The sequence below is a fragment of the Eleutherodactylus coqui genome, chromosome 2 (assembly GCF_035609145.1).
Source record: "Eleutherodactylus coqui strain aEleCoq1 chromosome 2, aEleCoq1.hap1, whole genome shotgun sequence".
Taxonomy (NCBI): Eukaryota; Metazoa; Chordata; class Amphibia; order Anura; family Eleutherodactylidae; genus Eleutherodactylus; species Eleutherodactylus coqui.
The window spans coordinates 184,736,179-184,762,279 of NC_089838.1; the positions used below are offsets into that span (position 1 = coordinate 184,736,179).

At 44.7% G+C, this 26,101-nt stretch overlaps 1 protein-coding gene across 2 annotated transcripts in view; it reads right to left on the minus strand.

Moving 5' to 3' along the window:
* PRPF18 (pre-mRNA processing factor 18) overlaps positions 1-26,101 on the minus strand; it is a 39,454-nt gene that overhangs the window by 9,168 nt on the left and 4,185 nt on the right. Inside the window, exons 2-8 of one of the 2 annotated variants that reach the window (XM_066592030.1) lie at positions 21,739-21,816; positions 21,612-21,638; positions 17,836-17,940; positions 7,840-7,953; positions 7,610-7,756; positions 4,489-4,557; positions 3,183-3,323 (exon numbers count right to left, since the gene is read on the minus strand). In XM_066592030.1, the coding sequence (XP_066448127.1) occupies positions 3,183-3,323; positions 4,489-4,557; positions 7,610-7,756; positions 7,840-7,953; positions 17,836-17,940; positions 21,612-21,638; positions 21,739-21,816 (681 nt within the window). The remainder of the gene's footprint in view (positions 1-3,182; positions 3,324-4,488; positions 4,558-7,609; positions 7,757-7,839; positions 7,954-17,835; positions 17,941-21,611; positions 21,639-21,738; positions 21,817-26,101) is intronic. The other variant, XM_066592031.1, reaches the window with a different exon arrangement.

Consider the following 26,101-nt stretch of genomic DNA (forward strand, 5'->3'; position numbering starts at 1 on the left):
CCATTTAGACACAAATTATTGCTCAAAAGCCATCTTTTGAGCGATAACTATTGCGCGTAGACACGCAGCCATCGTGCACAGTTTGTCCACTATTCGTTCATCTAGCAAGCTAGAAGTCGCTGATTACTGTTATTAGCGCCGCTCGCTGATTTTCTCAGCGGGCAGCGCTGATAGTATTCTTTCAGCTGGTATCCCTGCGGGACACCAGCTGTAAGCTCCAAGAACAATGCAGCTGTTTGCATATATGAAGCAGCTGCTTTGTTCTTAGCGCAATTGCGATGGTATCATGCTCTGCCTGTCATTTGAGCGATTATCTTTCAGTGTAAATGGGCCTTCATTTATGTGCAAGCATAATACTAAGCAAACTTCCCCTCATGAATGGTAGGTTTGCAGTTAGATGTGTGGCAACTATGTGAGTAGCTCCCCATACAACATGCTGGCTTGGTGTTGGCTCCTAACCTTTGCACCTTAACTTTCTAAAGGCCCTTTTACACAGGACGATTGTCGGGCCAATGATGCCCGACACTCGTCCCATGTATACCCTTTCCCGCACTGTTACAAAGGAGACAAAATAGCTGCCAAAAAAACCAAGAGCTTTTTGTGTCCTTGATTTTCACATCTAGCAGTCTGTTACTAGGGTGCAATGTCATTTTCTACCAAAATTTGGTGAAGATCCACTCAGTGGGCACACAATTCACAATTGGTTCTACAGTTTAAGTGTGACTACCCACTACAGTTTTTTTTTTTACAGCGAAATTTGCAGCATTTTTTTTCTGCAAGGGTCTATGGTACTTGTAATGTTAAAATCACGATCGTGCAAAATCGCGATTTTGCGTGATCTTAAAGGAGATGTCTCGAGGAAGCAGTGAATTTTTTTTTTTGCCCAGTCCCCCCCATTAAGTACACATTACTAAGCCCCCCTGTAAATGACATTTCTAGCTGGTTTGTACTTACCGTTCCAGCAACTTATAAAAGTTTCCCCAAGATGGCCGCCGGCTCTTCTCCCTTCGCTTGCTGCAGCCCGACGTGCGCGCTCCCGAGACGCTGCCAGCTGTGTCTCCATGACAACACGACGCCCCGCAGCCGCCGACCGGACCCCTGGAGTGAACACGGCCGACCAGTCACCCACCGCCAGGCAGAAGGTAACCGGCGCAGCCCCCCCCCCCCCATCACAGCGGCAGCCCCCCCCCCCCCCCGGCGCAGCGACAGCCCCCCCCCGGCCCAGCGCTAGTTCCCCCGGCGCAGCGACAGCCCCCCCCCCGGCCCAGCGCTAGTTCCCCCGGCCCAGCGCTAGTTCCCCCGGCGCAGCGACAGCCCCCCCCCGGCCCAGCGCTAGTTCCCCCGGCCCAGCGCTAGTTCCCCCGGCCCAGCGCTAGTTCCCCCGGCGCAGCAACAGCCCCCCCCGGCCCAGCGCTAGTTCCCCCGGCACAGCGCTAGTTCCCCCGGCGCAGCCCCCCCCATCACAGCGGCAGCCCCCCCCCCCCCCCCCCGGCGCAGCGACAGCCCCCCCCCCCCCCCCGGCCCAGCGCTAGTTCCCCCGGCGCAGCGACAGCCCCCCCCCGGCCCAGCGCTAGTTCCCCCGGCCCAGCGCTAGTTCCCCCGGCGCAGCGACAGCCCCCCCCCGGCCCAGCGCTAGTTCCCCCGGCCCAGCGCTAGTTACCCCGGCGCAGCAACAGCCCCCCCCGGCCCAGCGCTAGTTCCCCCGGCACAGCGCTAGTTCCCCCGGCGCAGCGACAGCCCCCCCCCCGGCGCAGCCCGGCGCAGCGGCAGCCCCCCCGGCCCATCACTTACCAGGACAGCTGGACGGCGGGACAGCTGGGCGGCTTGACAGCTGGGCGGCTTGACAGCTGGGCGGCTTGACAGCTGGGCGGCTTGACAGCTGGGCGGCTTGACAGCTGGGCGGCTTGACAGCTGGGCGGCTTGACAGCTGGGCGGCTTGACAGCTGGGCGGCTTGACAGCTGGGCGGCTTGACAGCTGGGCGGCTTGACAGCTGGGCGGCTTCTCCGGACAGCTCGGCAGCTCTGCACCTTCCTTTAACAGAGGAAGGTACAGAATGGCCGCTCCAGCGCGCTCCCGAGCAATGACAGCTCGTCTGCGCATGCGCAGAAGAGCTGTAGCGGGGAGCACACTGAAGCGGCTCGTGCTGAAAGGAGAAGACCGGACTGCGCAAGCGCGTCTAAAAAAGCAAGCTGCCAGCGAATTTAGACGGAACCATGGAGACGAGGACGCTAGCAACGGAGCAGGTAAGTGGAATAACTTCTGTATGGCTCATATTTAATGCACAATGTATATTACAAAGTGCATTAATATGGCCATACGGAAGTGTATAACCCAACTTGGTTTCGCGAGACAACCCCTTTAACTTTACAAGTCCCATAGACCCCTGCAGAAAAAAAAACACTGCGAATTTCGCAGTGAAAAAAAGCTCTAGTGGGTAGTCACTCTTAGGGAAACTGGTTGCATCTGTAAGTAAAAATCATCTGGCCGTCCACCAGTAAGAGTGGAAACAGCGGAGTGTGTACATGCCCCCCTTACCACCCACAATGCATGATCTATAAGAACGCATCACAGAAGCCACTGCATCAGTAAATCGTGATCTGCTACAACGTGAATGGCAGGAACTGGACTACAGGCTTGATGACGAAGGGGGCTCACAATGAACACCTATGATATGAAAAACATTTTTGATGTTGTGCAACAAAACTTTTTTGAGCCGGTTTCCATTTATATTAAATTTATGTATCCGAGTGTCATTAAACGTGAGTACTGAGCGGTTCAAATCGGAAAGATAATTCGTAATAGCCCTGTACAGATCTACTTTTCCTATAGCAAAAGCAGGCCCTTAGTCCGTACTTGTATTATCAGTGACCAAATAACAGTGTTCCTCAACCAGTGGTTCTTGGGCTCCTGCATGTGCACAAAGGTCAAACCCAAAGGCGTGACATCAGGGGGAAAAGTCTTGTACTTTTGCTTAGTATTTGACATTTTTTTAATATGCCAAGAGGCTCAAAACCAACTTTTATAGAATATACTATGACGGGATTGTAAATCACTACATCTACTCGATGCAGTTATTACTGTGTGTGGTAAATGCCCGCGTTCTGCTGTTCCCGTACTGTGAATAAGAGGAGTTGTAATCAGAAGGAACAGGGTGTTCTGTGTTCTGGTCAGTGGCGTGCACCTTTTTACGCAGCTTTCTGAAGAGTGGTTTTAAATAGGACTCTGTCTGCTTCTGTGTGGCGCTTGCAAGTTTACCCTGCACACTTCGCTTCACATAATCTTCTCTCGCATTCAAATCTTTGGCCCAGACTCCTAAGAGAAACTAAACAAAATAAATTACTGGTTAGTTTAAGTAGCCATCTAGTGGACAATAAAGAAACTGCATCTCAGCTAAACAATAAGGCTGGATTCTGCACATGAAAGAGCGAACATAAAAAAAATAATAATAATACAGCAGTGTGATGTGATGTCACTGTGCTCAAAATGTCTATAATCCAAACCAGAATTGACCACTGGGGTCATTTAGTGTTGCTATAAAGTTTAAAGAATTGTTAATGGAAGAGATTTTGGCCCTGCAACTAACAGAATATGCAAAGTTCTTTACAACAGAACCACATCTGATTTAGAGGACTTGAAGTAGCGATCGTAACAATACTTAGTATTCCAAAACATTATTTCCCATTAATGTAGCACTGGCAGGCAATCTATTCAGCCGGGTTAGGTCTCTGGCTGCCATAGAAGCCCATCAGCCCCTCATGATCACATTGCTGGATGAGAAGAGGATAGGAGCTGTGTGTAATCCACTTCGGCATCGAAGGGGTTAAACAGCCAAGATCAGAGCTACCTCCAATCCCAGCTATATACATATATATGTACACACACACACACACACACACAAAAAACATGTCGCCAGATGGTTAAGCTGAGGATTTAAAAAAATGTTGCAACTTCATAATATACATTGTGTACGGCTCCTCACTATTTATACTGATATCTAATCCTAGAATATCAGTTCACAAAGGCTAGCAGGGCAGCAGAAGGAAAAGTCTCAGTTCTGAAATGTCCGTGTATAAGGATGGGGAAAGAAACTGCAATAACCCAGCTATTATGGCATCATGCCCGCTGTGATCCAAGGATAGGTATTTCATTGCGGCATTGTAAGTGATAATGTCAAAAGTATGAGATTTGTGTTCTGCCAGCAAAAAAGTTAAAGATACTTGTTTGTGGTCAGTTTGTCTATGTACATGTACACAAAGAAAAAGCCAAAATACGCATTGAATAGGGGGATTTCGGTCTGTGAATATGCAGCGCATTCACAGACTGAAATCTTCATACACCCATGTTGACATGCCCCAACAGTACATATGCTGAAGGGTTGTCTCACAAAGGCGTTGGACATCATGGGGTGAGGGGGTCCTTGTTCAGTAATAAATACACACACCAATGCTTGATGCTTTTTCCACATGCCAAGTCCCTGCTACAGTTACCTTAAGGACTTTATTAATGATATCCATGTCTCTGTAGTCATTACCTCGTCCCAGGCACTCCCCTAAAACCTGCAGTGTGGAGATAGATGGTTAAAAAAAATCTAAACAAACGGCAAGACAAGTTATAAAGCAAAAGTTTAGAAATATATTTTTTGGCAGGTTTAAGCCATTAAGGCCTCCTTCCCACGAGCGTGACGGGCTCCGCAGCGTAATATTACGCTGTGAAGCCCGTCACGGCGCCCCCCAGAGCCCCTATACTTACCTGCGGGAGATAGCGTGAAATCGCTTCCCCGCCCACCACCGCCGCGTCACCGCTCGTCACCGCTCGTCACCGCCCACCGCTCTCGCGTCACCAGCCGTGTCACGTGACGCGGCCGGGCCGCGTCATTTGGCGTCATATGACGCTCGGCGGTGGGCGGGAAAGCGTTTTTTCACGCTATCTCCCGCTGGTTACAGCGGGAGATAGCGTGAATGGACGGCTTCCATTGACTGCAATGGAAGCCGTCAGTGCGTACAGCCCGTCCTCACCCGCAGAAAATAGAGCATGCTGCGGGTGAGGACGGGAGAAATCGCGGTGCGTAATTCCGCGGTGGAATTACGCATCGTGAGCATGGAGCTATTAGGTTCAATAGAACCTAATAGCTGCGTGCAACGCAGCGGATTTTCGCCGCGAATTACGCGGCGGAAATCCGTTCGTGGGAAGGAGGCCTTAAGCAGTGTTTCCATCCTGGCTTTTGTACTTCAGCTTTACTGCCCTTCTAGAGCATTTTGTCAGTGTTTTAAGATGCATGTTAACTGCACATCAAAAACTCTTCCAGAGAATCATACATTTTAGCGCAAAATGACGCGGTTTTGTAATGCACTTTGAGCCAATTTACTTCTACAAGTGAAGCACATGGAAATAATAGGCTTCACTTGTAGAAGTTGATTGGCTTAAAAAATGCACTGCAAAAGTGCTCTTTGCAGGAAGGCACATATGGTTTCCGGAAAGCAAGTGACACACACATCAAAAACCGCTGCCAAAAACAGAAATGCAGTAAAACCGCAATGAGGAAGTACAGCCTTACAGCTCAAGCTAAGGCATTTAAATGAGGAGAGGAGCTGCAGTCGACAGGCAGACCATCTACTGCACTACCTCAAGCACCTGTTCCAACCCCTCTGGATGCCATCAAATCCTACTTTCCAGAGGTTTGTATGAAATCTCTAGTTATCTGCTGCAGGAAACCTGTTTCTCCTAGAATGCTTTAAACCTTTCACCCAAAGTCGAATCTGAGCGTAGTTACGCTTCTAATCATCCCCTGTGGATGCTGGAATACCGGAACACCCTTATCAGGGCAAAAAGCCTGCTGCTGGGTAGGAGTAGAAGAAGGCAACTCATCATTGGCATTCGTTTGCCCCTTCTCCACTCTGTCAGCCATTATTAGTGGATATTACAGGTCTTGCCAACAGGGAGTATAAATTGTACTGCTCTATAATTACTGTGTTTAAGGAGATATATAATTTATTATAACCTATATAACATAAATCAAAATATATATTTTCATAAAGACAAACCGGTAATTGCAGTCATTAAATCCTACTGAACGTTTCTTGTTTACAGGGTACAAAACAGTTCAATTCCTTATGGAGCTTACTTTAATATTTACAGGCAAATTTAAACATTTGTTGGCCATTTTACAGAATCATTGCATCGATTTTCCAAATCAAACGAGTGGCTCTCTAGCGATAATATGATGGATAATTATCATGAATTCGTAGTCATTAACAGCACAAGAAATGCAAAGTAAGTATTGAATACTGAAGGAAAGAGGTGTTCTTTCTGTTCCCATAATTGGGGGGAGAAAGTGGAGCCAAAAAAAAAGTAAGAGGGAGGGATTATTAGAAAAAACCCACCAGTTACTATGTTTGCACCACATTTATCATAAGTTTTTAGACAATTTTTACAGCTCGCCTGATAAAGGGGCATGGCTTTACGAAAAACGAGTGTGGCCTAAAAGCAACATGGCATGCCACAAATTGTACAATCTTTTGATGCAATTTTCGGCACAAACCAAGTCAGCTAATAAGTAATATAAAGTTAGACTAGACGATCTAAAGGTTTGACAGATTCATCAATGAATAGAATGACAGCAATTCTGGAAGTGATTTTCAAATTTAGTTTGATATTAGTTCCATGCATATTGCGGATGAGTAACACGTTCATTTTATACTCTAGTTCATTATGTAGACTTTTAGAGGGTTTTCTCATTTTTATACTTTTCCTCCCCTTGAAGAGACTCTTTTCATTATTTATTAAGTAGAACAGTGGTAAATAAAATTTTGTCATTTTATTTTTGAAGTTTTGGGGGCTTTTGGGTAGAGTCAAAGTGTAATGAACATTTGAAAAAATTTCTTGCATGTCATATACACAAGTCAAACAAAATCCAACCTATGTGTTTGCCCAGACATAAATCAAAATTTTAGCTTCAAATGCAATTATGTTCAGTAGCTTTCTCTGACCAATTCCACAAAACTGCAATGAATAAAAACACGTTTTCATTAAAATGTCATACTAAATATGTGTGATCAACATGTGATTGTTTCCCATGATGCTGCTCAGTGTATGTGGGCTACATGTCTCCCTTATAGGTAGTTTCATCCTTTGATGTCTTTGATCATTGTAGTAGTGTAAAAGCATGGATGAGGGACAGAGCAGCAACTTGAGCCACTGGGGAGACAGAAGTGGGTTTCAGACAGCCTCAGACTTTCCTTAGGGTGTACTCACATGGGGGCATTTTTGGTTATGGTAAAAAAAAAAAATGGGGGGGGGGGGGGGGGGGAACACCAAATCACATTGAGAAAACAGTGTGCCTTTTTGCAGTGTTTGTAGTGAAAACTCGCAAAAAAACATTGGAAAAAAAAAAAACATGCGGCTTTGGTTTAGTTTATACTCCAACTAAAGCGCCCCATGTAAATGCATCCTTGTAGCTTAGAACACCGAGCAGCTAAACTGAAGCTATTGATCACAACTGTGTCCTGAGAAACAAGAGCCGAGCAGTCTGCACTTTGTGTCAACTGGAATAACGCTTCAACACCGTATTTCCGGTTAGAGATCACACACTACCAAAGTCAAGAGACACACCTCAAGTTCCTCTATTGTTGTGTTTTCCTCGTGAACTTTTAAGTCATTCTGTGTGTCATCTTCTGTTTGTTCTTGACCGGCTACCAACTCATTAAGATACTGTTGGTCAATCTTATCCAAAGCAGCTTTGAGGTCATTTCCTAATCCCTGGAAATTAAGAAAAAAAAATATATAAATTTGACCAGTTTTTAGGAATCTGGGATACACATAGGAATTTTTTCGCCAAATACCTTATTCACTTCTGGAGCCAGAATTTCTATCTTTCGTAAGCGCTGAAAAGAGTCATAATCAGTTTCCCCAAATAATCTAATGGGTTCACCCCTTTCTCGCAGTCTCCGTATGACCTATAAAAGAAAATGGATCCATTATCCTTGTAAAAGTAATGAGAGAACAGACAAGCTGCTGCGGTATATTCAGACATGGCAGATTTGTCACTAGTCTGAAAGCCACTTACCATACATAGGTCCCGCTGAAAACCTGGGGGCTTTCCAGTATATGCTAGTTTACTTCTCTCTTACCATACAGATGTATATGCCAAACATAGGCAAAATGAGCTGTGACTATGTCCTTATAAACAGAATGTCACACTAAGAATCACAAGTTCCTACAACTGTCATTTCAGACCAAGTTCTACTCAATTACATCTTTTCTCTATGAGAACGATCTACACTACCGGTCATAAGTTTTAGAACACCTCAAGGTTTCCAGTTATTTGGGGCATTAAAACAATTCCAGTCCAGTAAATAACGTGAAATGGTTCAAAATAAGTTTTAAAGAAAAATTATAAGATTTTAACCTGAAACACATCAGTTACAGCTGCTCTGCAGCACAGAAAGCAAATTATGGTTTGAGCTTGGATGCAAACTATTCCTACAGGTGTTTCAGCTTTTGTAGATTGCTTTCAAACGCTCTGATTCTATGTAACCAGGGTTGGAACACACTGCATTACACAGCAGCCTCCAGGGCAGGATTGTGACAGTTTTGCTCTTCAGGACAGAACACATTGCTATCATAGTGGCAAGAAAAAGGTAATTAACCAAAGAAACCAGACAATTATAACCCTTAGAAGTGTAGGTCTGTCCTACAGAGAAACTGCCAAGAAAGCCAAGGGGACAGTCAGTATAGTTTCCATCAAAAAAGGCATTTGTAAACTACAGGAAACTGATAGGGAAGGGTCTGGCAGATCAAAGGGGAAAAAAAAACAAAAAAAAAAACCACAGTTTGCATGCAGAGTCTCACACCACAAAATCTTCAACTACAGCTCTAGGGTCCGCTTACATAAGAGTGCCAGGCAAACGATGCTCGACACTCGTCCCTGTGATGCTTGCTCAGCACAAGAGTGAGTATAGCGGGATCCCTCAAAGGGCAGCCAGCAGGAAGGCGGGGCGGCTGGAGGAGAGTTCTCTCCCCGCTCTCCACCTGCCCCTCTCCATTTACTGTAAACAGCATGACCAGACGTTTCTCCTCCAATCGATCACTTTCTGCAGGCTGTTTCACAGGACGATTATCATTCAAAGCGCTGCAGGATAACGATAGTTGTCATGTGTAACAGGGCCCTAAGGCCAACATCATACTGGCGAGCGCGATATGGAGCAATGAATCCCACCCCCATTTCACGCTCCCCACCATGTGAATTCCCCGAGAATGTGAGGCATTTTTCCTGTGAAAACAGCCTCGTAGGACTTCGGCGAGGAAGCAATCCTCTGCTGCTGCGTTTCTCCCCTTGTTTTCAATGGGAGATGGGTGCACGCAATGCAATGTGACATCGTGTGGTGTGGTGCTGCTGTTGGTCCCATTGAAAACAATGGACGTTGCGATTTGAGAGCACGCACAAGACAGAACATGCTGCAATTTGTTTCCTACATAACATCACATTGCGGTGCCATGCAAGGAATCATCGCTCATGTGTAGGACCCCATTCAAAAGAATAGGGGGTTCATATTTGTGCGTCTTGCAACACACAAAACTCGCTCAATTTTCACACCAGTGAGAAGGCAGCCTAATGCAGCAAAAAATAACCAAGTTTCCATTTCAACTGTGAAGAGCAGACTTCTATCTGCAGGTTTGACAGGTAGAGTATCATTAAGAAAGCCAATGCTAAGGCTGCAAAATACAGAGTGGAAGGTGGTCTTATGGACTGATGAATCAAACTGCGGCATCCTTGGTACGTTGCAACAGGGTTTCTGTATGCGTAGGTGAAAGGATGGCGTGTGTGGCATCAACTGTCAAACAAGGAGGAGGAGCCATGGTTTGGGGCTATTTTGCTTGATCCAGAGTTGGCAACTTGCACAGGGTGACTGGCATACTAGACAAAAAGGGCTGCCACAGCATTTTGGTACGCCATCTAATACCTTCTGGTGTACACCTAGTTGTTCAGGGGTTCATATTATAGTAAGACAGTGACCCAAAACATACTTCTATGTCAGAACTATTTAAGAAGACCAGAAGCAGCCAAAAGGCTTCAAAGAACGGAACGGTCAGCAGAGTCTCCAGATGTAAACAATTGAGCTCGTTTGCTTCGCTTTTACCTTCCTGTCCAGTTCATCCCAACCTACAAGTGCGGCACATTTGTGGAAACTTCTGCAACAATGGTGAGAAGTTTCTAAACAGCATCTGAATGCAATTGTACAAAGAATGCCTCGATTGTGCACAGCTGTAATATCAGCTAGAGGGGACGACTTTGAAGAATCAAAAATCTAGATTTAATCCATTATTTTTATTCATCTTAACTTATTTGTTCTATGCTTTCATGTCAAAGTACATTAGAAACATTAAACTGTAAATATTAGTAAGCATTGGAAAAATTGAGGTGTTAAAACTTCTGACTGGTGGTGTAAGTGCTGAAGTAACTACTGAATATTGTGGTAGTTCCTATACTGAGGAGGTAGAGCTTTGCATCCAATTGTGACTTTAGGCTCTGCTCACATTAGCGTAAAGGCTTTGGTGGGCAACACCACTGATTGTTAATAAGGTCTATCAGGTCTCTAGCGTTTCTGAAGGAATGAAACTGCTTCAGATTATGCAGTTGTTGTGTAAAAACCAGAGACATCAGGCGTTACAGCCAACTATGTAATGTGTATGGGGTGTGCCGATTCTCCCCCAATGGCAGGGAAAGGCAAGAGTCTGCCATGTTGGATTTTATCACATTAGATCCTTTATTCCTGAGAAAATTAAGTTTCCACCAGAAATGTCTGTCAGGAGTTTATTCCCCCCTCCCCATTGAAAATACATATAAGTCCTGATAAGTGCAGGTGTTATCAATGGGGAGAGGAGATATCAGTAGTTGCCAATGTGCATGTCAATAAGAGGCAGGAGGTACAGCGGTCAGTCCAACTAGAAATTGGCAAAAAGCAATCCAAGATTTGTGACAAATCTTACAATAAGGGCTCCTTCACGCGAGAGAATGTGTTTTTATGGTCGCCCGCATGTGCGGTTGAATTGAATGAATAGATGACGCAATCAAGTGCCAAGCTTAATTAGCATTTTCTTGTCCATTCGCACAGCCGGGTGCAACATATTAGCAAAACAAAATACGCCGCAACCCGGAAACACCTCGCTCAGCATAAATCCTCGAAATGACTTCAAATGCCTAAATAGAGGAACTTGTATGCTTTTCTACGCGTTGGAGGCTGCTAAACTGCCTCCCTCTCCCTATTTTTCCAGTTCCCATGGGAGTCTATGAGAGCAGTCTGCGTATTCCGGCCACAAGATAGTTCCAGTTCTATCTTTTCTGGCCCTGCGTAAAAGCGCCTGTTGGAATCGACAGCGTATGTGCTATTTTTCCCCACTGGGGAAAATCGCCCATGTAAACGAATGCATTTGAATTCAATGCCTTAGATGGTTTAAATTTTCTGCCTGCATGAAGACGTGGCTGAATAGCCGCATAACACTCGTGTGAATAAAGCCCAAAAGGATGTGAAAAGAACCTAGAGGCCCATTTTGATGGGATGAATGTCGGGCCAACCATGCCCAATAGTTGTCCTCGAATACACTCTCCCATGCTGTTACACAGAAATGAAGATCGTTGCTTCACAGTGAGGTGGCAGGTGGAGATTTCTCTCCTCGCTCTCTCCCACCCCTCTCCATTCACTTAACCTAGTGGCCGTTCAGTACTGAATGGCTGCTATTTACAGTGAGCAATCATCGTTCAGCTCATCTTTCATAGTTTAGGCTGCATAAAACGATGGACGATGAGCGTTCAGTAAATACAGCAGCCATTCAGTACTCAACGGTTGCTATGTTAAGTGAATAGAGCGGGGTGGGGGAGAGTGAGGACAGACATCTCCAGCAGCCACCCTACTGTGAGCCAGCGATACTAGCTCCCTGCAGCAGCACAGGAGCTAGAATGTGTGGGGACGAGTGTCAGGCATCGTTTGCCCGACATTCGTCCTGTATAAATGGCCCTTTAGGCTGTCTGCTGAAGGTTGAAAGACAACGATAATCTTCTCATTATAAGCAAATCTATAGTGCAGATGAGGAAATACCAGAGTGTCTATTCAAGCACCTTTCCAAAAGTGGGGGTTTAACTTTATATAAACAGACTTTTGCTAGGTTAATTAATAAGCCGATTCTTGTGTGACTTTTCACCTTAAAATTACCATGAATAAGGTCAGCGTATACATCTGTTTATATATGAAACCCAATCAATGATCTAATGCAAACTGGACCACAGATCGAAGATTTAAAGCATCTTATGCTGGTTTTACACTACACTTTGTGAAACCAGCGCTGGTTTTGTCCTCCATGCAAAAAACTACCTGGGGTGAAAAGTAGGACAGGACCTAGACGACCCCATGGGGAAGAATATGCGAGACGGAAATCAAACTTAATTAGTAGTGTCCCATTAACAGAGGAATAAACAATATTGCAGAATTGCTGATCCAATGTTAACTTAAAATGATTGCTGTTCAAGATGATAGTGGATTGAGGTTTGTCAACCATCAGTAATGATGAAGAGCAGATCTTAAATGCTTACACTATACTACAAGAAATAACACTTTTTATGGTATTGGCAGCAAAGTGTTTATATGGCACCAATTCCAAAATTAAACTCACTTTTGAAATGTAAACTCAGAAATATGTAATTATATACCACCCAAAATGTTCTGTAAAGCCCGTAATGGTGTTTGAGGACAATGTAAACAGTAGAACACATTTCTTAATTCATTTGATTTTTGAACTATAAAAACCCTCTTTCCGCCATCGGTTTACTTTTGATTAGAGATGAGCGAATCTACTCTTTTCGAGTAATTACTCAATCGAGCACCGCGATTTTCGAGTACTTCAGTACTCGGGTGAAAAGATTCAGGGGGCGTCGGGGGGAGGAGTGGCGGCGCGGGGGTAGCAGCAGGGAACAGGGGGGAGCCCTCTCTCTCTCCCTCTCCCCCCCACTCCCCGCTGCAACCCCCACTCACCCACGGCGCGTACTCGAAAATCGCGGTGCTCGGGTGAAAAAGGGGCGTGGCCAAGTAGGCACGCTCATCTCTACTTTTGAACAATCCTATGAGCTATTAAAAGTTAGTGAAAGCACTTGTATAAAAACTATATATGACCTGTGAATATCAACGATGATGGATCCTCTAGTCCAGGGAAATACGGTAGCATATTAAAAGCAGAGCCGTGGTGAATTCAACCAGCTCACCAAATACCCACTCCGTTACCGCTGAAGAGTCGTTACTGGCTCCACTGAAGCATCACAGCAAATGTAAATGGATAAATCAGTCTGCGCATGCCAGGCTTAATCCCAGAAATTATTATTATGGATTTGAAAACCCAAGTGCTTTCCAAGTGTAAACAAATGAAATATCAGGGAACTTAATAGTTTAAGGACGATAGACCCCTAGAACAGTGCTCACAAAATCTAACAAGGAGGTTTAATGCAAAGTTTATGTATTCTTGTTACATTTGCACAGTCGTTTTTCACTGCCGCTTTTTAATTTACGCTGAGCAGAACATTAATATGCCTTGGCATGTCCTGTTTCTCATCCATGATACGGACAGGAATAGCACGAGATAATTCTTTTTCACATGGAACATCTGCGTGTGAAAAAAAAGTCAATGTACATAACATCATAGGCTATAATGGGGCCATCTGCTGTCTGTAGATTAACATAGCTAGCAAACGACCCCAAATACAATAGTGCGTGGAACCTTTAACCCCTTAACGACCACCCCATCGGGAAACAACGTCCTCAGTAAGTGGGCTTTAATCCTAGAGGACGTAGTTTTATGCATCCTCTTTGGATTAATGCCCACTGGCCTGAGGATGTGACAGCTCCATGCTGTCGGTGCCCGCAGGTAGCCGACAGCATGGAGCTGTCATGCCAGGATGCGGGCAGTCCCCCCCGGTATTGCGATCGGCGCTATGCAATGAATAGCGCCGATCGCAAAAAAGTAATTAAAACAGTGTAAAAAAGTAGTAATTCAGCTGCTATGATGGATCGGATCCATCACGGCAGCTGAAAATACTCACACGGCTTGTCGGCGGTGTCCCCCGGAGATCTGGTCCTCCCGGACCCGCCGGCGGCCTTCTGCGCATGCGCGCCAGACGATGACGTCACGCGCACGCGCAGAAGCCCGGGTGTCCCCGGCAAATTTAAAATCTCCTGGCTCCCGGCTCCTGAAGGTAGCCGGGAACCCGGAGGTGTTACCGGGGACCACTGTGAGCGGTCCCCGGGCCCGCGATCACCGCTATCCATTGGATAGCGGTGATCGCGAAAAAGTTGAAAAAGTAAAAGAAAAGTAAAGTTTCACCTCCCCTCATGGATCGGATTCATGAGGGGAGGTGAAAATACTCACCCCCGATCCTCTGCGATGTCCCGGGACCCGAAATCCCCGTCTGCGCATGCGCGCCCGATGATTGACATCGGGCACGTGCACAGAGGGGCTCGAGCCCCGGGAAATTCAAAATTGCTCTGCTCCTGGCTGCCATGTGTAGCCAAGAGCAGAGGGATGTCACAAGAGACATGATCACTGTCATCCAATGGATGACAGTGATCATGTAAAGTAAAACAAAAGTGCAAAAAGTAAAAAAATATAAATAAAAAAAGGGGTAAAAAGTAAAAAAAAAAAAGTTTTAAAAAGTTAAAAAAAGCTTGCGTTTCATCTCCCCCCACGGATCATATCCGTGAGGGAGGATGAAATGACGTACCTAAGGCCCGCGGATTTATCCGCAGCCTCACCCCAGCTTCTGCGCACTCGCCCGTCGCCAATATGGCAGGCGCATGCGCAAAAGCCGTGGTAATTTAAAATCTCCCTGCTCCTGGCTACAAAACTTAGCCGAGAGCCTGGAGATTTCACGGGGGGCCGCGGTGAGCGGTTCCTCATCACGTGTTCGCCGTTATCCAAAGAATAATGGCGATCACCTAAAAGTTAAAAAAAGGGGAAGGTTCATCTCCCCTCACCGATGCAATCAGTGAGAGGAGATGAAACTTTTTACCGGAGGCCTCCGTATTTGCACCCCGACGCAATCTTCTTTCCCGTGAACTTTCCCGTATTCTGCGCATGCGACCGCCGGCAAAACACCGGACACATGCGCAGGAGTCGGGGAGCCCAGGAAACTTAAAATCTCCTTGCTCTCGGCGACGAGAGCCTGGAGCAGTAGCGGGTGGCCTCATTGAGCGGTCCCCGGTCACGTGAAAAAAAGGTAGCGATCTACCTTTGGCCGGTCTCACATGACCGGATAGGAATTACGGATTTCACATTGGATTACACAATTCCGCTCACATTAGCGGGTTGGAATTGCGTAATCCACTCGCAGAAAAGAGAACGCAGCAGGTTCTATTTTACCGCGGATATCGGCAACATAGAGCCCATTGTGCTCCATGGTCATGGATATACCCGCAGCCCATATGCAACTACCTTGTATACGGGCTGCGGGTACCCGTGTCATCGCTAAGCGACGGTGCGGGAAATACAAACAACAAAAAAAATGTGTACTGCGAATGACTGCCTGTGTGAGTAGGCAGTTATGCGCAGTACATTACGCGGCCGTACGCAGGGTCACAGCTGGGCTCACAGCTTGGATCCGCTGCGGGCCTCTGCAAGCGGATTCCACCTACGGCTGCGTAAGCCCGGCGTTATTCAGACCGCTACCTATAATACGTAATTTACAAGAAGCCCCGGGAACGTTCGCCTTCCTGCAGTTCCAGGAGCAGCTTGTTGAGGGCTTTCTGTGTGAGACCGCCGCACCTCATCAAGCTTACGAAGACTCACGGAACGCCACTTTTTACACCCCATACCCGCCACTGAGGTCAAAAAATGACCCCCAAAAAGCATGAGAGGAACAGGGGATACACGGTTTTATTGCCCTATGTGCCCATCCCAACCAGCCTCCATAATTGTCCGTCTTTGGAAATACTACACAGTTCACATTATTACTTTTATCTAAGATTTGGGGAACGCCGAAAAGGGCGCGGAGGGGGGGGGGGGGGGGATTTTTAGGGAGTCAATTTTTATTCCGTACAAATGAGCAATGGGGCCTGGGATTTATTCAGTTGTGCCCTGCAATCCAACGGGTGTTCCCTCCATTGCAGGCCTTGCCATGTTTCCTGTAAGTAGATTAGGGCCACAATGGGTATGTCTCTGAACACGGGAGAAACAGGGGTATCCACTTTGGGGTGCAAGTCTTCATTCATGTGTGTGCTGTACCAAAAAAGCAGTTTTTAAAACGACAGACTTTGCAAAAAAACGAAAATCACAATGTTTTCCTTTTGCTTTGCTTCAATTTATTCAAAGACTGTGGGGTCAAAATGGGCAGTACACCCCTAGATAAATTCGTTAAGGGGTCTAGTTTTCAAAATGGGGTCACTTGTGGGGGTTCTCTTTGGCCACTCAAGAGCTCTACAAAAGTGCTATGGGGCCTAAAACGCCTTCAAGCAAGATTTATGTTCTGAAAGACACCAACTGCTCCTTTCATTTTGGCTCCCGTTGTGCATCCAGACATAAGATTAGGGCCACAATGGGTATGTTTCTGAACACGGGAGAAAGGGGGGTATCCATTTTGGGGTGTAAATCCTCATTTTCATGGGCTCTATAGGAAAAAAATATGTCTTTAAAATGACATATTTGCAAAAATATGAAATTTTATTTTTTCTCCCCTAAATTGAACTAATTCCTGAAAAAAACTGGTGGGGTCAAAATACTCATGACACCCCTCAGTGAATACATTAAGGGGTGTAGTTTTTAAAATGGGGTCATTTGTGGGGGTATCTATTATTCTGACACTTATGAGCCTTTGCAAACTTGGCTTGGTGCAGGAAAACAAAGTGCTCCTCAAAATGCTGAAAAGTAATGTTAAATTTGTACGTCCTCTAAATGGTTAAAAAAAATAAAAAGTTTTTCAAGTGTGCATTCAGAATAAAGTAAACAGATGGAAATACATATCTTATCAAAAATTTGTACAGTATGTTTGGACATATTTGAGATATTACGGTTGAAAATGTGAAAATATGACAATTTTTTCTAAATGTTTCCAATATTGGTACTTTTAATAAATATACACAAATTATAGCGGTCTTTTTTTACAACCTAAATGAAGTACAACATGTGGCGAAAAAACAATGTCAGAATCACTGGGATATGTAAAGCCTTTACGGAGTTATGCTACGTTGAACGACGCATGTCAGATTTCCAAAATTTGGCTCCGTCACTAAGGCGCAAACAGGCTTCGTCACTAAGGGGTTAAAAAATTTTTAAAAAGCTATGTATTTTTATATATTTGACTAAAAATACAACTACTATCTCACAGCTGTTTTTACCCATAAAGATGCAATGAGAAATGGCACAGAAAATGCAGCTAAATACTGTGTGAAACTGACCGCAGTGGAATCTGACCCCAACCGTGTATACCTATCTTGTCTTGACTTGTATTGCAGATGGCTGCGGTGAGCTGCCATCAGACATCTGCAGTACAGATTTTTTTTTAAATCCTTTTCCGGCGCAGTTGCTAAGCGATGACGAGGGTACCTGTGACCTAATGTCAATTGCGGATGGGCCGCAGGTCAGATGGCTTCCATTGACTTCAATAGAAACCGTCCGTGCCGACACTGCACAAAAATAGAACCTGCTGTGATTCTTCCTCCACTCTCAGAAATCGCAATTCAATTCCGTGAGTCTGCAGGAAGAAGCACTTTTCAATAGCTGCAGATCTGTGCAGTCAGCCTAAAACTGGTCAGGGCCGCCACACGAGCATGCTCAGCTGATTCCTTAGCGGTAACCAAGCTCACCTCTTGCCTAGACAGGGTCATGGGTAATTTCTCTTCCGCCAGCTCCAAGTCCAACACAGGGTTGTTTGATGTTGAAGGTTTTTCTTCTGCATCTTGATTTTGAACCTAATTAAAAAAAACAACAAAAACATTGTTATGTGAATCTGTACAAATCAAGTCATACTGAACAGAATAACGGCTAAACCGAACATATAAACTGCACTCGCTTTAATAGAAAAGTATGCATCAAAAGCCTAAGAGGAAGCCAAACGTGATGATGCTGACATTACCCAACACTCCGGTTTATTCGTATTACATAGTTCACCTGCTTATAACTCATGCAGCAAAAACATAAGCAATCAAATATTTGCACTAGATCTCGTTACATAAATGTATGAAATAAGATGTTACTGGTGGTCTATAAGAAGCCATACCAAAACACAAATTAGTAGATGCATGTACCCAGTCATAAGACAAGGGCGTTCAAGCACATAAAATGCAATAAAGCTAGTTCTTAGCTAATGAAGTCAAACAGAGATGTACAGATGTAGAAAACATTAACAGGACATTTAATGCGGTGCGGTAACTATGATGCGGTGTAACGCTGTTAACAAAGTTATCACAATGCACCCGTCATGTTAACAGTTGCTACATCAGTGGTTGACAAAAGATTACTAAATAGGCTTACAGCGCATTAAAACAAAAAAGATAAGCACCCAAACTGAAGGGTTGAGGTTTCACTAGTGGGTGCTGCTCCAACACTTAATTTGTGCATTAGGAAGTACGCTAACAAAAACTTTGCACTGAAATCAATGGGTTCTATTCTCTGTGCATTGCTTATGCAAATACACCCGTGTGAAGCCAGCCTTAGTGACATTTTCCATCAAAAGCCATGGTCCATAAAGAGCTTACCATTAAAAGGGATCTGATTTTTAAAAGGTATCAGTCAGGAGAAGGGACCAAAACATTTCCAAGGCATTACATATTACCATGGAACACAGTGAGGACGGTCAGCAAGAAGTGGATTACATTTGGCACAAGTGACATTACAGAGTACTGGACATCCCTCAAAAGTAATGAAAAGACCACAAGAAAATTGCTCCAGAAGGCCTACAGCAAGGAGCTGCAGGGATTTCTGGAAAGCACTAGTTGTGTAGTGCATGTGACAACCATCTCCCATATTCTTCATATGTCTGGGCTGTGGGGTTGGGGGCAAGATGCAAGCCTTTTCTAACAAAGAAAACCATCCAAGCCCGGTTATGTTTTGCTAAAACCTGCATTAAGTCTGCCAGACGTATGCAAGAGAACATGTTATTGTCTCATGAGACCAAGGGGGAACTTTTTGACCATAATTCCAAAAGGTATGTTTGGTGTAAAGCCAACACTGTGCATCACCAGGAGAATGTCATACCCACAGTGAGGTATGGCGGAGGCAGCATTATGTGTGGGGCTGTTTTTCTGCTGCTGGAACTGGGGCTTTAGTCAAAGGGGAGGGAATTATGAACAGTTCCAACTATCAGTCCATTCTGGCACAAAACCATCAGGCTTCCTCTAAAAGGCTGAAGATAAAGCTCACCTTTCTACATGACGACACAAAGCATACCTCTAAATCAACAAAATAACGGCTTCGCCAAAAGGTCAAGAGTTTTGGAGTGGCCCAGCCAGAGCCCAGACCTAAATCCCATTAAATATCTGTGAGTTAACCTGAAGAGGGCGCTATACACGAGATGCCCTCACAAATCCAACAGGTTTGGAGTGCTTTTGCAAGGAAGAGGGAGCAAAGATTACCAAGTCAAGATGTGCCATGCTGATAGACACCAACTCAAGACTGAATGCGGTCATAAAGTCATAGGGTACACCGATAACGTATTCGTTTTCGTGTGAGCATATTTATGCAACCACATTATTTTAGTTCCCCCCCCCCCCCCCCCCCAAATTATTTCAGTTTGTTTTCCAATGAAATTGTACAGATAACGGGTCACATTGTAGGTAGAAATAAATCTGAAATGATTCTAACAGGGGTGTGTGGACTTTATACATCCACTGTATCTGATTTTAGGTACATCAAATCATTAAAACCACCACCACCCACCTATATATAGGTTTACAGATAACATTAGGTGATCATGAGATAAATTATCAACAGATCATAAATGTGACGTGCCCTTGGCCAATAGTCCGAACGTATTAAACCAGCAACCATTCACAAGGTCATATTACTTGTAGATAACTGGTGAAGAGTAAAAGTATTAGATCTTATTAGCCCCCCCTCTTCTATTCATGGTGCTGTTGTATTCCATGTTGATATCATTTTACATTATTTTCCCCCATAATCTGCTAAAGCAAATAAGTAAAATTCTCCATAATATGCATTGCTTGGTCTTCCAAAACGGCAGTAAAAGGAACAGTTGCTGCCTTTTTCCTCCCAATGTGGACAAACGAGCAGCCGTTTACATACGTGTTTATATTACTGCGTGATCCAGCCAATTTATCTGCTTTACTGTAAAAGCCAACTGTACAATAGGCACAATTCTACGGTGACAAGTACTACTGGCAAGTTAGTTTCAGATTTTGGGTCATATAAACAGGATATAGATGTGTCTTATTAGGACATGCGAACATCATGTGGGTAGGGAAAGAAGAGCAGAGATGCTGGAAAGAGGATATTAATGGCTGTTGTGCAAGACATTTTTTCAAATGTGTGCACGCCAATGCGATCAGCTGTTAGGGCTGTATCTTAACCCTTTGCAATTTAATTTTGGATTCAGGGTTTCCTAGGTGGTTCTTTCTTTCTGCCGTTATACGATGGCACCATCTGCTGGCTAGAACCAGTACTGCGGTATTGGACAAGCTGGAGAGGCCCCCCCGACAACAAAGCGGCCAGTAATATACAGTAAGAATACCCTGCCGGACGTCTTCCGACATTGGAGCTGTAAAGCCTTCAATCAGAATGTCTTCAGACGTCAGACAGTGGATTGGAAAGGGTTAAAATGGAATATTTATGTTTCAGTATTATCCTTGTTTAAAGGGACCTTATCACAGTTTTTTTTTGTATTAAACTGCTGGCAAGGTGCTATTCCACTTGTAAACACCATCAGTGACATGTTCTTGTTAGGACTGCTGCATTCTACATCACTCCGAAAACTTATTACTGCATGCCACATAGGAAAATTGACAATTCAAAAGACATCTGGGCAGACAGCATCGCTTGCTCAGTTTTTGAGATTTGCTCAGTCCAGCCAATTGTCAGCTCCCCTGCCTACTCAGGTCAGCGCCATCCTCTATGAAATCTTGTACAAGCTACATTGGCCACTATCTGCTCATCTAGCGTGCACGAAGTTAAGGTATATACTTGGGAAGCAATGGTGCCCGTCAGCCCAGATGACTCAAAACTAACTATTTTAATTTATTAAATTAAAAAAAAAAATTGCTTACGAACAATAGTATGGCATGCTATAAAAAAAAAAAAAAAAAGAAAGAATGTTTTTGCAATACCCTACTATATAATGTATGCGGTTAGAAGGTCAGACACAAGCTGAACGATTTTCAAAATATGCCAAATTGCAGAAAATGTCATTTTATAACAAACGGAATGTGTGAACTAAAATATTCACTTGATCCAGTGTCCAAGTAAACGCCGCCAGACACGTCAAGACATTACATGCTCAGCGTCTTAAGCCAAATGACAGCACACTACCAACAGCATTCATTTTCAAAATGGTTATCTCTCAACAAAAATAGACTAGAAACCATTTGGAGAATGTACCCTTAGTAAGGCATGCATCCCCCAAACCTACCTTCTGTGCTGGCTTCTCACTTAAAGGCTAACAGTTGTAACAGATTGAACAAAGAGAAACATTATATTAAAACAGGATATGAAAACAAGACCGTAATGGGATAGTAAGATCAAAGGACAATCTATACCTTGAATCCACATCTTTCAAAGTAGTCCTCCTTTTCTTTTTCAGCAAGTTCGCTGCGCTTGAAATACTTCTTACTTTCCTGAAACACAAAAAAAAAATTCCTTCTATGAGGCAGAAACAAAGATATCGCAATAGAATATTCTTCAAACTAGAATGACCCTGAATACATTGTTACAATAGCTTAAAGGTCTGTCACCATAATATACAGTGGCCATGAAACAGCGGGGATCGGGAACATATACAGTGGACTTGGAACTATAGAGCTGAGGTCACCTAGTCCGTTTTTGCAAAAAGATTTCTGCCATTTTAACATATTCTTCTATACAGAGGGGGGGGGGGGGGGGGAATGCATGATGTGCCTAAAAATGGCACCCAAAACAAAGTCCTTCAAAATGCAGGACCACTAGGGGGAGGGGAAAAAAAAAACAAAAAAAAACTATGGGTCACATGAATGCCGCAGGAAAAGGATGCTCAAATGTATTAAGAGGCACAAGCCTCCTAATATGTTTGTCGTACCTTGGGCTACCTATGCCTCTCCTCCTGAAAGGGAAACCGGATGCAGATTTCCACTGTAATTTACCTAATTTTCATCTATTCATTTTCTAAACAAAAGTGGCGAGAGTGACGGAAACGGTCGAAAACTCAGATTTTCGTGCAAATTGTACGTCCACCAAAATTTGTGACTGTTTAACAGCAGAATTCTAGAATAAACACAGCATTCCTCGCTGTGAGCCAGTTCTGGAGATCAGCATTAGGCGTTGTACTGTAAGGCCCCTTTCACACTTGTGCCATCACTTGCATTATTTGATTCTGTTCTCTGCACAAAGCAAAGAAAATATTAAAAATGGCAGAGCCAGCACATGCCAGACTTGATCTGTGCCAAACAGATCCCATTGGCTAAAATGGGGTCACTGGCTGCTAGCATGCTGGATGATGCTTCCCCGGATGAAATTGTGCACCATGCTGTGCCATTTCCACAAGGCTTTTGTGTTAAATCTCTATAATATGATGTAGGAAAACTTACTATTCCCTGGATTTTAAGCCCATTTAAACTGAAAGATGATCACTCAAACGATAGTTTGAGTGACAGTTTTGAGGGACCATCTTGGCATAAACTGTTAAGTAGCTAATTAGCTACTTAAGAGTTAAATGCAGGCAGAGTGGGACACCGCTGATAACGCCAAGAACAGCAGCTGCTTTGTATATGCAAACAGCTGCTTTGTTCTCGGAGCTGTCAGCGGTGTCCCGCTGAGAAGTCCAAGCAGGATACCAGCTGAAACAATGCCATCAGCAGTATCCTGCTGAGAACGTTTAGCTAGCTAAAAATCACCGATGAACGAACAGCGCACGATGGCCGCGCGTTTAGGCATAATGGTTATCGCTAAAAAGTTGGCTTTTGAGCGCATTTTGAGCGATAATCGTTGTGTCTAAGAGGGCCTTTAGGAGTTCCCCAGTTAACAAGTCAATAAACTTTAGGATTGGCAGCAGTCAACATCATCAGACTATGATCAGTAGAAGATATGTACAGTTACCCAATACAACTATCACAATGACTTCACAGGTAAACAGGCACTGTAGGCTACATTCACAGTGCATGTTCGGCTTACAGACCTGGTAAAGTTTATTAGGAGAGTGTTAACTTTCTTGGACAAGTCATCTCATCTTAAGCCATTGAATAGCTATTGTTATCTTAGCATTACAAAAGCCATTGAAAAGGCAAGAACTGTGGCACTGAACATTTTTTAAATTAATTAATACTCAACTTTCACCCCTTCTCAATGTGCCCTATACATGTACAGCACATGTCAGATGTCTGTGTATAGAGCGAGTCTAGGCCATTCCACACACGTTGGGTGGTGGCCATCTTTGACAGCTGACACCCACACGCTTTCTGTTCATTGGTGTTTTTCTGCATTTAAAAGGGTGGTGAAGGCTCTTCAATGACAGTTTTGACCAATGAGCCACATTCTACTACCTTGGAGTCCTGGGGTCCTACATTCAAATCTCATCAAACACTTTGAACATCAACTTTGATGAAAAACAATACAGAGGACACCCTTGGTCAGATTTGAACCTACAACTTCAGCACTGCAAGGCAGCAGTACTAACAACGGAGCCACCATGCTTGCTCTTCTCTCTTTCTTCTCTGGAGGAGAACGAGAAACATAAATACAACATACGAAGTCCATGCAGACATTGTCCTCGGTCATACTTAAACCAGAACAAGGCAAAAGTGCTAATGACTAAGTCACAATGCCTTTTCTACATTCTTCTCCATCCTCCACTTTCAACAGAGGAGAAGGAGAATAAGAAGAATGAGAAATAGGAGAAGGGTAAGAGGAGGAGAATGATCATAAGGCTAACTGCACACTGGCATGCGTGATATGGGGCTGTGAATTCCACCCCCATATCTCACTTGCCACCATGTGAAACCCTGAGGATGTGAGGCGTTTTCATGTCAAAACAGCCTAGTATCACTTCGGGCATGCAGGGAATCCTCTGCTGTGAGTCAGCCGCAGCAGGAGGATTGCAAGGTTTCTCCTATTGTTTTCAATGGGAGACCTCACGATGCTGCTGTCACCATTGAAAACAATGGTTGCTTCAATGTGAGCCTGCAGGAGGATAGAACATGCTGCAATTTGTTTCCTGCATAGCATCTCATTGAGGTGCGATGCAAGATAATATCGCTAATGTGAGTCTTGCAACGCACAAATCTCACGCAATTTTGACACCCGTGTGAAGGCAGCCTAAGGCTAGCTAAACATGGGCGAGCACAATATTGGTCTGTGACTGTTTTCCATGGGAGAAATCACATAGCACTTGCATGCACCAAGTACGCTGTGCAATGCTATTGCCAGCCCCATTGGAAACAATAGGCGAGGTGACACCCAATGATAGGATGTGCCGGGATTTCTTTCCCGCCTGGCATAGTGGAGCAATACGGGAAAACATCGCTCATTTGTATGCCCCATTCCAAAGAATGGGCTTCATATTCACGCATGCTTGTGTCCTAGATTAACAATCTGACCAAGGGTGACATCTGTATCAAGTCGATGTGGTCTTCGATGAGATTTGAGCTTAGGATCCCAGCACTACAAGGCAAAAGTGCTAACCGCATTCATTGAAGAGGAGGCACCGGCACCACCGAAGGAGAGCAGAAAAGCATGCGGTGCGTACGCTCAAGAACACACATTGCACATGACAAGCAGATTGCTTTCTAGTTCCATCCGTCTCCCATGGACTACAATGCAACGATACACAATCCAGCAGTATTCCGCTTCCAAAACTGAAAACAAAAAGCGCAGCCGGCTGCAGTATTGTTCCAGTATAAGAAAGCGGGAGATAGAAAAAACAGAAGTGGATTTAAATTAAAGACCTTCTGTTTTATTACATTTCTATGGCTGCAAAACAAGGTTTTCTTTCTGCTTGGCTCACAATACAGAACAGAAATTCAAAACACTAGTGGGAACTAATCCGAATGTATCCATGTGATATAAAAGGGACAGGCAGAGGTGGAACGTGAAGCTCCTGGGCCCCAATGCAAAACCTGTAATAGTACTTTATTCATAGTACTGGGCTCCCTATATGGGGAAGAGAGGCCTTATGGGCCAGGTGAAACCGCATCCCGTGCACCCCCTGGGACATGCATACAAACATGAAGGACAGTGGCAGTACTTATGGCCCATTAAGACCCAACGATTCTCGCTGAAAGCTGTCTTTTGAGCGGTAATTGTTGGGTCTAACTCCACGGACGTCGTGCAGTTTTTGTTAATGATTCGCTCATCGTTTTCTTTCACCAAGCTGAAAGTGAATGATGGGCCTCATCAGTGCCGCGCTCTGAGTTCTCAGCAGGATATCGCTGATACTATTGTTTCAGCTGGTATCCCGCTCCGTGAACACAACAGGAGTATGCAAAAGACAGCACTACAGCTGTGTTCTGTATACCCTGCTCACAGCGCTCAGCTGTATACCAGCTGTGCACTCCGTGAACACGGCAAGAGTATGCAGAAGACAGCGGTCCAGCTGGACGGAATGCAGCCGTCTCCTCCCGCAGTATATACTAGCGCCTACAGACTGGACGGTATACAGCCGGCTCCCGCGGTATATACTAGCGCCTACACACTGGACAGTATACAGCCGCCTCCCGCGGCATATACTGGTGTCTACACACTGGACGGTATACAGCCGGCTCCCGCGGCGTATACTGGTGTCTACACACTGGACGGTATACAGCCGGCTCCCGCGGCATATACTGGTGTCTACACACTGGACGGTATACAGCCGGCTCCCGCGGCATATACTGGTGTCTACACACTGGACAGTATACAGCCGGCTCCCGCGGCATATACTGGTGTCTACACACT